We start from the raw sequence: 14,555 nt of genomic DNA, 5'->3' as shown, positions 1-14,555 counted from the left end.
CTTTTTGTACCCCACCCTATGTGCCTCTGTTTCCCCCCTCCCCCTGTGCCTGGTTGCCCCCCTCCCCCCCTCAGTGCCTCCATTTTGTCCCTCCCTCTCTGCCTCTATTTGTCCCCCACATGCCTCTTTTTTGTCCTCCACCCTCTGTGCCATCATGGCGCCCACGGCCTCCTACGCATGCGCGCCCCTACGCCACTTCCGTCTAGCGTACCGGAAGTAACTCAGCACCACAAGGAGACGGCGTTCTCCGCAAATACATCTTATATATAGGGCTCAGGACGCCTCATTCCGCATTGAGGCGCTAAATGTATACCAGACCCCGAGTTGGTAAGTTCCCTTTACATTATTCCGCATAGAACCACGTTTTTCCTTACAAGTTTATGATATAGAAGTAACACTTTAAACACTTGACTTATGAGTCAGGCCAGAGTGTTCGCTTCATCAGATTGTATTTCCTTCTTAATATACTCCTATAACAAAGCGACAGTTTTGATTGATTTTTAATGAAGCATGGTTTTTATTGAATGAAGTTTTTAGATATGATACATGGTAGCACTGTATTTTGCACTTTTGCCTTGTTAAAGCACTGACGACTTTACTAGAATTTGTATATCTAATTACAAGCATTCGGGGTTCCTTTTTTGATATATTGTATTGTTCTGTATTTTTATAGCTTGTACCCCTGTCTAACTGCCTGAGGAAGCGGGATAGTCCTGTGAAACGCGTAGCACCTGGGAGTACCATTAAATTGTTTTTGTTCTTACTGAACATTGAAAGTTCTGTTGGTTTCTGGTTCTTTATGGGTGGCGAGTTGTGACTATAGTCTCCCCCCATTTTTATATTCATTATGCTTTTACTCTTTTGGCGCCTCTGGTCCGTATCCTCCTAACAAAGTGATCCACCTACGGTGGCAAGGATCTTTCCTGCATTTCTTCTACAGAGAGCGACATCTTATACCTGAGTGGGGTCAGGTTCTAATTCTCCCCACCTGCATATGGAGTGGTTGCCTAGGGGCAACCCGTGTTTGTGAGTATAACTACTATTTTCTTAATTATTTGAATTTCTTGAAAATACCACACAATCTTGGGCTCTCGGTCTTTTGTTTTTTTTGTTTAAGTGCTCTGTGCCTCTGTTTGTTCCCCTTGTGCCTCTGTTATTCCCTGTCTTGTACCCCCTCTGTGTCTCTGTTTTTCCCCTACACTGTGCCTCCATTTTCACCCCCCTCTGTGCCTCTGTTTTTTCCCCCCCTCTGTTTGTCACCCCTGTGCTTCATTTTGTCCTCCCTATGCCTATGTTTGTCCCCCCTGTGCCTCTAGCCACTCTGCCTCCTGCAGCCTCTAGTGTGCAGCACCACTTACTGTATGTCGTGTGTCATACAGAAAGCATGCCACGTACAAGAGCCGGAAGGTGGTGGAAAGAGGAGGACAGATAGTCTTGGACTCGGTACCAAAGTGAGTCCAGCACTGCAGCTGCTACGGGACATGCGCCGGCACTCGGGGGAAGTTTGAAGCAGCTTCTTTAAAGTTCCCCCACGCGAAATGACGCCATCACAATGGAATCAGGTCGTTCATATTGGCGGGTCGTTCATAAGCCGGGCATTCATAAGTTGGGGACTACCTGTACAGCGAAGTAACTGGGCGAATTTTTAAAGATATACGCCAATACAAAATCTTCCAGTGCCTCAAGTAAAGAAGAAGCTGAAAAATTATCTCCTAAGAGAAAACTTAGGAGAAAACGTTAATTGGATCTGGCCTATTGCCGCTAACTGCTCAACAAATGTAAGTCATTAACAATTTAACTTCATTCTCAATTACTATTTCTGGAGGGTGAATCTCATTGTAGTCAAATGCATTGGTCATATCCCAGCCATTGACAAAGCCAACATTGAGGTCAGTAAAAATGATTTCATTGATTAAATACTGAACAGAAGCATGGAAATCACTCATTGTTTCAAAATATTCTTTCATTGCGCTTGTGTTCTCAGTCTTGATGATAACTTTGGTGTCTGGACTTCTCAGGAAGAGACGTTCAATAGCACGACGTATGTTGAGGAGCCGCCTTATGAAGTGGAATATAGGGTATGCTCTGAAATGTACCCCTATGTTTAGTACAATCACAGTGCGATTGTCACCTCTAATTAGGTCAATTTCACTTGCAATAGTGCGTTCCTCCTTCCAGGACTGAAAGGAGCCAGAGATGAATGGGAAGGTGTGTCTCTTCCAGGTTATCTTCATATTCCTTTTCAGATCCAGGCTAAAAACTTGATGAGCCCAGTTGTCTTCATAGAGCTGGAAAGGAGTCAATGCTAAAAATAAATAAATAAATACAAAAAAATAAAAAGGAAGAAAAAAAAAGAAGTGTGCAGTGAACATATAATACAAAATGCCGACTTATTAAGTTTACAAAAAAGTGAAAGTCCCCTATCAACATTCCAGAGAAGCATCTCTAATATACATGTCAGTCACTTTTGCTATTTTGGTGATGGCTGTTAGAGGTGGGCCGAAGGGTTCGCCGGCGAACGGTTCCAGGCGAACCTCGGGTGGTTCGCCTTCGCCGGCGAAGGCGAACTTTCCCGGAAGTTCTATTCGCCTCATAATGCTCTATGAGGGTCAACTTTGACCCTCTGCATCACAGTCAGCAGGCACATGGTAGCCAATCCAGCTATACTAAGCCCTGGAGCCCCCCCCCCCCCTTATATAAGGCAGGCTCCGGCGGCCATTAGACTCACTCGTGTGCCTACTAGAGACAGACTAGGGACAGCTGCTGCAGACTTGTTCTCCTAGCCTAGGGACAGATTAGGTCAGGCTCTTGCCTTCTTAGCTTGCTCCTAGCTGAATATTATTGCCATAATAGCGCCCCAGAACAGCTCTTTTCAGAGCCAATCTGCTCATGTGATCATTTTTTTTCCTGTGTTTGAAACTGACACTTGTGTTGCTTAGACAGCATTGCTAATTCATACTGTGTGTGTCCCACTGCCAGCATCCCAGCAGCAGCAGCACATTCAGTGACTACCTGTGTGTGTGAGACACTGTGTTGCTTAGACAACATTGCTAATTCATACTGTGTGTGTCCCACTGCCAGCAGCCCAGCAGCAGCAGCACATTCAGTGACTACCTGTGTGTGTGACAGGGAGCTGCACATTGTACTACCCAGTACTGCATTTACCTACTACTAGTACATGTTGTGTTTAGTTAACCCACCTCATCACTGCATACACCTACGTTAGTGTTGAGTGAACCCACCTCGCTGCACATAACTACCTTTTGTGTTGAGTGAACTCGCCTCACTGCATATAACTACCTTTTAAAGAGAATCTGTATTGTTAAAATCGCACAAAAGTAAACATACCAGTGCGTTAGGGGACATCTCCTATTACCCTCTGTCACAATTTCGCCGCTCCTCGCCGCATTAAAAGTGGTTAAAAACAGTTTTTAAAAGTTTGTTTATAAACAAACAAAATGGCCACCAAAACAGGAAGTAGATTGATGTACAGTATGTCCACACATAGAAAATACATCCATACACAAGCAGGCTGTATACACCCTTCCTTTTGAATCTCAAGAGATCATTTGTGTGTTTCTTTCCCCCTGCAGCTATCTTCCACTGAAGTGTCAGGCTATTTCTTCCTGCAGAGTGCAGACAGCTGTGCCTGTATGTAATTCCTCAGTATGTGAAAGCCCAGCCAGCTCAGAGGAGGATTTATCCAGCTTGTAAAAGATAATAGAACAGAGAGAAGCTGCACTAATCTAAATATCACACAGGCAGTGTGCAGAGAGGGTCCTGGATGGGGGAGTTCATAGCAGAACCACAACACTGAAGAACTTGGCAGCCTTCCAGACACAGGCCTGACAAGTCTGACAAGAGAGAGATAAGTTGATTTATTACAGAGATGGTGATAGTAGAACCAGGGCCGGATTTACAGCTTAGGAGCCTATAGGCACAGAAGTTCTGGCGCCCTTAACCCCGCCCCTTTTCACAGGCCACACCCCTTTCACAGATTTTACCAAATTTAGAGCACGTTGTCTCTATAAAGAGCAGTGTGGTGCATCAAAGACCAGCCCCAAATGCCAGTCACAAGCGGGTGTAGGTTCCCTGCACACTGCATGCGATTCCGATTCCGCTTTTTAATATTTTTAACATCTAATTCCGATTTTTAATCTTTACTGCATGCTGCATTTTTTGATCCATTTTTCTGTTGAATGTATTCAGGGAAAATCGGAATTGAAAATCGGAATCGGAATCGCAAAACTGATTTGCAGTGTGCAGGGAGCCGTATACTGGCAAATTCTGGCCAGCCAGTCCCCATCTTGGTCTATCCCCAACCCCTCATGCACTGCCAGGCCATCCCAGGTCTCCCTTTGACTTGGCCTCAATGGGGGCCCCTGCACTATTTTTGCCAGCGTACCATCTCACCTGTCCTGGCGCATTGCTCTATTAGTCCGTACACTCTCGTCTTCATCCTTGCTAGTTATTACATAATGACATGGGCCAGGTTACTGAGATGATACAACTAGCAAGGATGAAGACAGGGAGTGAATGCACCAGGGCAGGTGAGTTGGTATACTGGCAGAAACGGTGCAGGGGCCCCAGGGAACATAAGTAGGGAGAGACCTGAAATGGCATTGGCAGCAGGGTGAGCCCTCACAAAGATTTACTTCCAGAAAATTCAAGTATTTTAATAAGCTTTGTTGAAAATGTGAGAACACCAGTGCCTGCAGGTCTAAACAGCCACAGCATCTTACAGCAGATATTAATGGCTGCAAGTTCTGTGTCTCTTCCCTCCCGTGCGGCATGCAACATGACTTCATGGCTACAGCAGGATACCTTTTTGGTGCATTTCTCTCAGCAACACAGCCACGGCTTGTGTAACAGTGTAGTTTGGATGGTGGTGGGCATAACTGTGTGGTGTGGATGGTGGTGGGCATAGCTGTGTGGTGTGGATGGTGGTGTGCATAGCTGTGTGGTGTGGATGGTGGTGTGCATAGCTGTGTGGTGTGGATGGTGGTGGGCATAACTGTGTGGTGTGGATGGAGGTGGGCATAGCTGTGTGGTGTGGATGGTGGTGGGCATAGCTGTGTGGTGTGGATGGAGGTGGGCATAGCTGTGTGGTGTGGATGGAGGTGGGCATAACTGTGTAGTGTGGATGGTGGTGGGAATAGCTGTGTGGTGTGGATGGTGGTGGGCATAGCTGTGTGGTGTGGATGGTGGTGTGCATAACTGTGTGGTGTGGATGGAGGTGGGCATAGCTGTGTGGTGTGGATGGTGGTGGGCAAAGTTGTGTGGTGTGGATGGTGGTGGGCATAGCTGTGTGGTGTGGATGGTGGTGGGCATAGCTGTGTGGTGTGGATGGTGGTGGGCATAACTGTGTGGTGTGGATGGAGGTGGGCATAGCTGTGTGGTGTGGATGGTGGTGGGCAAAGTTGTGTGGTGTGGATGGTGGTGGGCATAGCTGTGTGGTGTGGATGGTGGTGGGCATAACTGTGTGGTGTGGATGGTGGTGGGCATAGCTGTGTGGTGTGGATGGTGGTGGGCATAGCTGTGTGGTGTGGATGGTGGTGGCCATAGCTGTGTGGTGTGGATGGTGGTGGGCATAACTGTGTGGTGTGGATGGTGGTGAGCATAGCTGTGTGGTGTGGATGGAGGTGGGCATAGCTGTGTGGTGTGGATGGTGGTGGGCATAACTGTGTGGTGTGGATGGTGGTGGGCATAGCTGTGTGGTGTGGATGGTGGGCATAGCTGTGTGGTGTGGATGGTGGTGGGCATAACTGTGTGGTGTGGATGGTGGTGAGCATAACTGTGTGGTGTGGATGGTGGTGGGCATAGCTGTGTGGTGTGGATGGTGGTGGGCATAACTGTGTGGTGTGGATGGAGGTAGGCATAACTGTGTGGTGTGGATGGTGGTGGGCATAACTGTGTGGTGTGGATGGTGGTGGGCATAGCTGTGTGGTGTGGATGGTGGTGGGCATAGCTGTGTGGTGTGGATGGTGGTGGCCATAGCTGTGTGGTGTGGATGGTGGTGGGCATAACTGTGTGGTGTGGATGGTGGTGAGCATAGCTGTGTGGTGTGGATGGAGGTGGGCATAGCTGTGTGGTGTGGATGGAGGTGGGCATAGCTGTGTGGTGTGGATGGTGGTGGGCATAGCTGTGTGGTGTGGATGGAGGTGGGCATAACTGTGTGGTGTGGATGGAGGTGGGCATAACTGTGTGGTGTGGATGGTGGGCATAGCTGTGTGGTGTGGATGGTGGTGGGCATAGCTGTGTGGTGTGGATGGTGGTGGGCATAGCTGTGTGGTGTGGATGGTGGTGGGCATAGCTTTGTGGTGTGGATGGAGGTGGGCATAGTTGTGTGGTGTGGATGGTGGTGGGCATAGCTGTGTGGTGTGGACAGAGGTGGGCATAACTGTGTGGTGTGGATGGTGGTGGGCATAACTGTGTGGTGTGGATGGTGGTGGGCTGTTATGGTGGTGGGCAGCTCAGCAGGCAGGGGAGGGAAGTATGCACATACTTTACCTGATTCAAAGTCCGTAGGAGCCCCCCAAGCGTCTCCCATTTTGCCCCTTTAAAAATTCAGTTTGCCCTGCCATGGTCACCCGCGGTTGTATAACTGTGTTGTGCGGATGGTGGTGGGGTAAGTCAGCAACTCAGCAGGCACAGGAATTAGGCATTGTGGTTTACATGGTTCTCGTCCTGCCTGGTAGACAGTAGCGGCGCTCTCCCCGATGTGATGCTGGAATGTGACATCACGTCGTGGGAGAGCGCCACTGCGTTCTAACAGGCGGGAAGGGAACCATGGAAACCATGATGCAAAACAGGTAACTCATGTATCCCTGCCTCCCTCCCCTGCCTGCTGAGCTGACGACTCACCACTAGTGTTGGGCGAACAGTGTTCGCCACTGTTCGGGTTCTGCAGAACATCACCCTGTTCGGGTGATGTTCGAGTTCGGCCGAACACCTCATGGTGTTCGGCCTTTTAAGTTCGGGTTCGCCCCGAACTTCTGTATGCCCCCGAACAGGGCCGAACAGGGCCCCTGTTCGGGCGAACAGGGCCCTGTTCGGCCGAACAGGCCGCAATACGGCCCCCCTATGGGGTCGCAGGCATAAGGGGGGAGCATGCCCCGATCGCGGGGGGGGTCGGAAATTCCCCCCACCCCCTCCGCTAGCGCTCCCCCCTCTGCCCGCTTCCCCATTCAAAAGTTTCAAGAAGTACCTGTATAGCGGATGGCCTGGCAGTGGGCGGCACTGTGGAGTGAGGAGGAGGAGGAGTCCGGAGAGTGACGAGTTGAGGGAGGCCGGGCAGCGGGCGTGAGGTCAGAGAAAGGGCGGAAGTTCCGCCCTTTCGCTGACCTCACGCCCGCTGCCCGGCCTCCCTCAACTCGTCACTCTCCGGACTCCTCCTCCTCCTCACTCCACAGTGCCGCCCACTGCCAGGCCATCCGCTATACAGGTACTTCTTGAAACTTTTGAATGGGGAAGCGGGCAGAGGGGGGAGCGCTAGCGGAGGGGGTGGGGGGAATTTCCGACCCCCCCCGCGATCGGGGCATGCTCCCCCCTTATGCCTGCGACCCCATAGGGCCCCCAAAATAGGGATGTTCGGGAAGTTCGGGGTTCGGCCCGAACATGCCGAACATCTCGGCCATGTTCGGCGAACTTTCCCGAACCCGAACATCCAGGTGTTCGCCCATCACTACTCACCACACACTACCATCCACACAGCACAGTTACACAAGCCATGGGTGGCCGCAGTGGGGCAAACTGAAGGGGCAAAATGGTATACACTTGGGGGGCCCCTATGGACTCTGGTGCCAGGGGGTAATGCCCCCCTTGCCTATATTGTAGTGCTGGCCCTGCACACAAACACACTCTCTGGTACGTGGATACACACACACAAAGAGACACACACACTCTGCCACACACATGCGCACACACACACACACACACTGGTACACAAAGACACACACACACACAGACACACACACACTCTGCCACACACATGCACACATACACACACACACTGGTACACAAAGAGACACACACACACACACACACACACACACACACACACACGCACACACGCACACACACACGCACACACTGCACACACACATGCTGTGGACACACACAGACATCCTGACACACACTGTACACACACCCTGGCTCACACAACACGCATACATTCAATGTACACACACTTTACAACCCCCCTCCATCCCCCCCTAACCTCCGGACAATCAAACTGCTAAAAGAAGAAAAAAAAATACTTCACCAGCACAGCAGAGACAGCCGTTGAAGTTTCCTTGAGGAGAGGGAGGAGAATCCCACACTCTTTCTCCGGCTGGAGCTGCAGCAGCGTGAAGCCTGTTACCTCTCATGCCTGTACGGGGAGAAAGCTCTGCTTGAGCGGCTACACACTCTCCGAGAGTCCCGACGGAAGTTTGGGCACACCGCCCCTCCCTCTTCCCTGTCGCAGGAGCTCTGTTAGCAGATGCACTGAGAGATTCAGTGCAGAGTGGGGCGGCTGCATCAGATATTATGCCATACAACACCCGATGAACAGCAGGGTCGGATGTGGAGCGGGGCGCGCTGTCATGGTGCGTTAGGTTAGCTGGAGAGATTTGCTGCGCTGCTGTCTGCCGCCTCTGTAGCACATGGCGCCTGTAGGCACGTGCCTACAGTGCCTAGTGCTAAATCCGGCCCTGAGTAGAACGTGCTGCAGTAAGCCAGAACACATTAGAATAGCTTTTGGAACTTGTAGGATGCTAAAAAACAGGATGCAATTTTTGTTACGGAGTCTCTTTAAGTTGAGTGAACTCACCTCACTGCATATAACTACCTTTGTGTTGAGTGAACTCACCTCTCTGCATAAAACTACTTTTGGGTTGAGTGAACTCGCCTCACTGCATATAACTACCTTTTAAGTTGAGTGAACTCACCTCACTGCATATCTACCTTTTGTGTTGAGTGAACTCACCTCACTGCATATAACTACCTTTGTGTTGAGTGAACTCACCTCTCTGCATATCACTACCTTTGGGTTGAGTGAACTCACCTCACTGCATATCTACCTTTTGTGTTGAGTGAACTCACCTCACTGCATATATAACTACCTTTGGGTTGAGTGAACTCACCTCACTGCATATAGCTACCTTTGTGTTGAGTGAACTCACCTCTCTGCATATAACTACCTTTTGTGTTGAGTGAACTCACCTCACTGCATATAACTACCTTTGTGTTGAGTGAACTCACCTCACTGCATATATAACTACCTTTGAGTTGAGTGAACTCACCTTACTGCATATAACTACCTTTTGGGTTGAGTGAACTCACCTCTCTGCATATCTACCTTTTGTGTTGAGTGAACTCACCTCACTACATATAACTACCTTTGTTTTGAGTGAACTCACCTCACTGCATATATAACTACCTTTGGGTTGAGAGAACTCACCTCACTGCAATTTAGCATTCAATGTGATTTCTGCCCTTAAAATGCTGCTTTGCGTTCAATCCAGATTTTTCCCCGGGACTTTTGGCTTCTATCCCACTACACCATGCCCCCCCAAAAAATATGCTGGCCACAAAAGTGATGGAAAAGATGTTTCAAGGGGTCTAACACCTTTTCCATCACTTTTGTGGCCAGCATATTTTTTTCTAGTTTTCAAAGTTCGCCTCCCCATTGAAGTCTATGGCGGTTCGCAAACTTTTTCGCGAACCGAACCTTCCGCGGAAGTTCGCGAACCCGGTTTGCGAACCTAAAATCTGAGGTTCGGCCCATCACTAATGGCTGTGCTTTATGGCTCTGATCAATAGAATCAACTTCATTCACCAAGTACAACAATCATAGCTGGAATAATTTGCGGTTCACATCAGGTGCATAACTAGACTTAAAAGGGCCCCCCTGCAAAAATGATAGCATGGGTCTCCCTTGGTCTCCGAACCCCATGCAGGTCACGTGATCGGGAGCCGGGGAATAGCAGCAGAGAGTGTTCAGCTGTGAAGCAGCATTTGGAAGTAGTTAAAAAATTACACATGCTCCTGCACACAATTTTTGTGAGCGAGGAGAGGGATAATTATGTATAAATGATTAAGTCAGTGTTTGCCCATTGTAAAATCTTTCTTCTCTCTGATTTACATTCTGACATCATATGGTGACATTTTTACTGCAGGCAGGTGATGCCACTGGAATTAGCTGCTGCTTGCTTTTTTGGCAGTTGGAAACAGCTGTAAACAGCTATTTCTCACAATGCAACAAGGTTCACAGACAGGAAACTGCCAGGACCATGGTCCTTACAGTTTCCTGTGGGAGGGGTTTCACTACAATATAAGCCATACCCTGATAATCTGTTTGTGAAAAGGAATAGATTGCTCATGTAAAAGGGGGTATCAGCTACTGATTGGGATGAAGTTCAATTCTTGGTCACAGTTTCTCTTTAAGTCATTAGTTATCATCAGTGCTAAGATCCTTGAACTGAGATAGAGTGACCAGATTTTTGTAGGCTCAACCTGGGACGGGGGGAATTGAAAAATATGGTGTCTGCAGCGCGCACGAAAAATGGGCATGGCCATGACATTCTATGGGCGGAGCTAACGTAATGATGCAACAGCGAGGCATAAAAAAGCAGTGTTTACGCCGTGATGTGGTCAAACGTGGATTAACATCATAGGTGTGCAGAAACTGTGTGATGCTATTTAATAGTATGTCATAACCCCAAAGCAGCAAACATAGCCAACTATGACCATTAAATAATAAATGCAGCAACAGTTACCCCAGACACCACAAAATAAACGCAATGGGCAACATGTCAGCACAAAATAAACGCATTGCGGGCAACATTTCAGCACAAAATAAACGCATTGCGGGCAAACATGTCAGCATAAAATAAACGCAATGGGGGCAAACATGTCAGTACAAAATAAACGCAATGGGGGCAAACATGTCAGCACAAAATAAACGCAATGGGGGCAACATTTCAGCACAAAATGCACGCAATGGGGGCAAACATGTCAGCACAAAATAAACGCAATGGGGGCAACATTTCAGCACAAAATAAACGCAATGGGGGCAAACATGTCAGTACAAGATAAACGCACTGCGGGCATACATGTCAGTACAAGATAAACGCACTGCGGGCATACATGTCAGTACAAGATAAACGCACTGCGGGCATACATGGTCAGTACAAGATAAACGCACTGCGGGCAAACATGTCAGTACAAGATAAACGCACTGCGGGCAAACATGTCAGTACAAGATAAACGCACTACGGGCAAACATGTCAGTACAAAATGAACACAATTTGGGCAAACATGTCCGTACAAAATAAACGCACGGCGGGCAACATGTCAATACAAAATGAACACACGGCGGGCAAACAGGTCAGTACAAGATAAACGCACTGCGGGCAAACATGTCAGTACAAAATAAACGCACGGCGGGCAAACATGTCAGTACAAGATAAACGCACTGCAGGGCATACATGTCAGTACAAGATAAACGCACTGCGGGCATACATGTCAGTACAAGATAAACGCACTGCGGGCAAGCATGTGAGTACAAGATAAACGCACTGCGGGCAAACATGTGAGTACAAGATAAACGCACTGCGGGCATACATGTCAGTACAAGATAAACGCACTGCGGGCATACATGTCAGTACAAGATAAACGCAATGCGGGCAAACATGTCAGTACAAAATGAACACAATTTGGGCAAACACTTCACCTGCAAGAAAAAGCATTTACTCACCTGGCAGAAGACGTCCCCTCACGCAGCCGGCCTCTGGTGCCTCTGGTGTGTGCAGCTCCCCCTGGCCTGGACGATCTTCTCACAGGCAGAGCAGGGCTACGGCAAGATGGCGTCCGGAGGCGGAGCCCTGTACTGGAGACAAATAGTCTCCAGTACAGGGCTCCGCCTCCGGACGCCATCTTCCCGTAGCCCTGCTCTGCCTGTGCCTGCCGGAGGAGGACAATGCAGGCTGGAGCGGGGCTGCGGGGAATGAACTAGCGCAGCGTCTAGTAGACACTGCGGCTAGTTCATTGTACGGTTGCCAGAGTCCCGAGGCCTGCTAAAAGCGGGACGTTTCCCGGGACCTCATGCAGCCTGGGACAGTGCCCCCCGAAGGCGGGACGCGTCCCGGGTAAAGCGGGACGTATGGTCACCGTAACTGAGAGCATCTGAAAACATTTGACAATACAGATAGACTCAAGTAAAAATCAAATTAGCTATCAGCCAGAGAGCAGCAACAGGTAATAGAAGTTTGGAAAGTGTGAAGACGGCAGCCAGCAAGCCTCCCACTCTGACAGGACACAGTCATTAAATAAGCAATGTAAAAAAAAAAGGGTTGTCTAGTTCTAATTAGTGATGGCCCAAACAGTTCATCAGCGAACTTTGGCTGTTCAACATTCGCATTTCATGCAAGCTTTTTTGTCAAACGTATAGCCCCTGTATGTGCTAGAAACACCAAATGTACAGGGTATGTTAAGGAGGACAGTGGTAACAAGTGGAAAACCGTTTTTTTTTTTGTTTTTTTTTAAACACCTTGTAGTTTTGGAGAAAATCGGTTTTACATATACAATAGGAAAATAGTACATATTTCAATGCTGTAAATGACAGCTAATGTACCAACCTAATGGTACTATAAATTCATTTTTAAAATCAGCCTTTATTATGCAGAAAAAAAGGAAGGGTGACAAAAATAAGAAATAACATAACAGCTTACAGTAGTACAGTAAAATATGAATCACTGTGACCAGACAAAAGAGTCCTAGAAGGAAACACGAGAGTAACTGACCAGCTAGATACAGAGGTAATACTAACTCATAAACAAGGAACAGAACTATTTCCTGTTTGTGAGTCTGGAAGGAGGAGGCCAATAACATAACCAGGGGTGCTCGGATACCAATATTTAAAATCCGAATAGATTCGGATCCGGATTCCCAGTTACTCCCAATTGGATGCGGCCGCGCTCCGAGTATTACATCTAGTGACGAGAGGCAGCGGGTACCAATGAGCATACAGCAATGTAGTTCCCCATCAGGTCCGCTGTATACAAGGACCATTATGATTGGTGGAAATGAAAGATAGTGTTTATTGGCTATATGTACTCCATGATTACTATATAAAGGTGTGTACAATGATGTAAAGTGTATTTGATTCACAGCAAGAGCTTGATAAATAGGTTATCCTCGAAACGTCGCAATGTTTGCTGTGATAATTTGAAATAAATAAATTTTTATAAATTTTAAATTTTAAATTTTTTTAAATTTTATAAATAAATAAAAGAGCATGAAAATTATTCTGGATGGTGCCAGCCTACTTGCTTCTACAATTATGCATCCAAATATCCATAGATAGCTATCCGGATTTTTAAGAAAATCCGGAATCCGAATCGGATAGCATAAAAAAGTTCGCATATCCAGGTTACCCGGATATCCGGAATCCGGATGAGAATCCCTGAGAATATCTATTTTAAACACATTTTTAAAAATACAGGAACAGTGTCCCATTCAAACTTTTTTTGGGGCTCATTGTGAAGCCCTTAAGCATTGTCACGATCGGTGTCAGCAAATACAAAGTTCTGATTATTTGGTGATCTGCAGTATCACCAAACAATGCAGATACTATATCTGATTATATGGTGATCTGCAGAATCACCAATAATACAAATATAGCAACTAAAAGGAAGTGACTTGAACCTAGTCACACTTTATTGCACTAAGTGTAGTGATTGGTGAAAACAGTAAGTACTGGCAGATTTGGCAATACCTCACCAGAGGAGCTGGTGGGCACTGTCAGTACAGCGACTACCTCACCAGTGGCGAGGGCACACTGGTGAGTAGAGTGGTTAGACAAATCGGGTCGGTAACAGACAGGCAGATACAGTACAAAATCGAAAGGCGGAGAGGAAACGGTAGCCAGGCAGAGTCGGCAGCAAGATCAGATGGCTAAAGTACAGAATCACTGAGCAGAGGGATAGTCAAGAACGAGCCAGAGTCATACACAGATAAATAATATACAATCAATGAGGCTAACTAGAGATAGATGTATATCGCAAACACTGCATATACATCTATCAAAGGCTGGAACCTAACTAGGTCTGAGCGCTAGCACCAAGTGTTCGCAACAACAGACGAGTTGCGAGTGACTCCTTAGCCCTTTTGAAGCTGAGGAGTCCCTGAAAGCACACCCCGCACCCAGCCAATCAGGAGTGGCCGGGGCCTCCAGTGACGTCAGCCGACCCTTCGGTCAGCAGACTCCTCTCTTTGCCGCATAAAGGTCCTGCTGCTGGGCGCGCACACGTAGCCCTTGCCTTTGTGTGCGGCCGAAGGACCTGGCTGCAAACCCTCATGCGACCGAGCGGCGGGGACCGCCGCCACCTGAGATGCGGAAGTGGCGGCCATGCCGCTCTCCGCCACTGCGGCGTCCCCGCCGATTGTTACAGTACCCCACACTTGAGGAGTGGACTCCGGACACTTCTTACAAGGTTTCTCAGGGTGTGTCTCATGAAATTTCCGTCTCAATTCCTCAGCATGCATACGATGAGCCGGCACCCAGGATCTCT

General features: G+C 48.1%; 1 protein-coding gene across 1 annotated transcript in view; it reads right to left on the bottom strand.

Moving 5' to 3' along the window:
• Positions 1–1,769: 1,769 nt before the first annotated feature.
• LOC137519427 (NXPE family member 2-like) overlaps positions 1,770–14,555 on the bottom strand; it is a 44,060-nt gene continuing 31,274 nt past the window's right edge. The window contains exon 4 of the mRNA XM_068238379.1: positions 1,770–2,305. Within this exon, the coding sequence (XP_068094480.1) occupies positions 1,770–2,305 (536 nt within the window). The remainder of the gene's footprint in view (positions 2,306–14,555) is intronic.

This window comes from Hyperolius riggenbachi, chromosome 5 (assembly GCF_040937935.1).
Source record: "Hyperolius riggenbachi isolate aHypRig1 chromosome 5, aHypRig1.pri, whole genome shotgun sequence".
NCBI classification, from domain to species: Eukaryota; Metazoa; Chordata; class Amphibia; order Anura; family Hyperoliidae; genus Hyperolius; species Hyperolius riggenbachi.
Note: the sequence above shows the minus strand (reverse complement) of the source record. Positions and strands in the feature narration are given on the sequence as shown.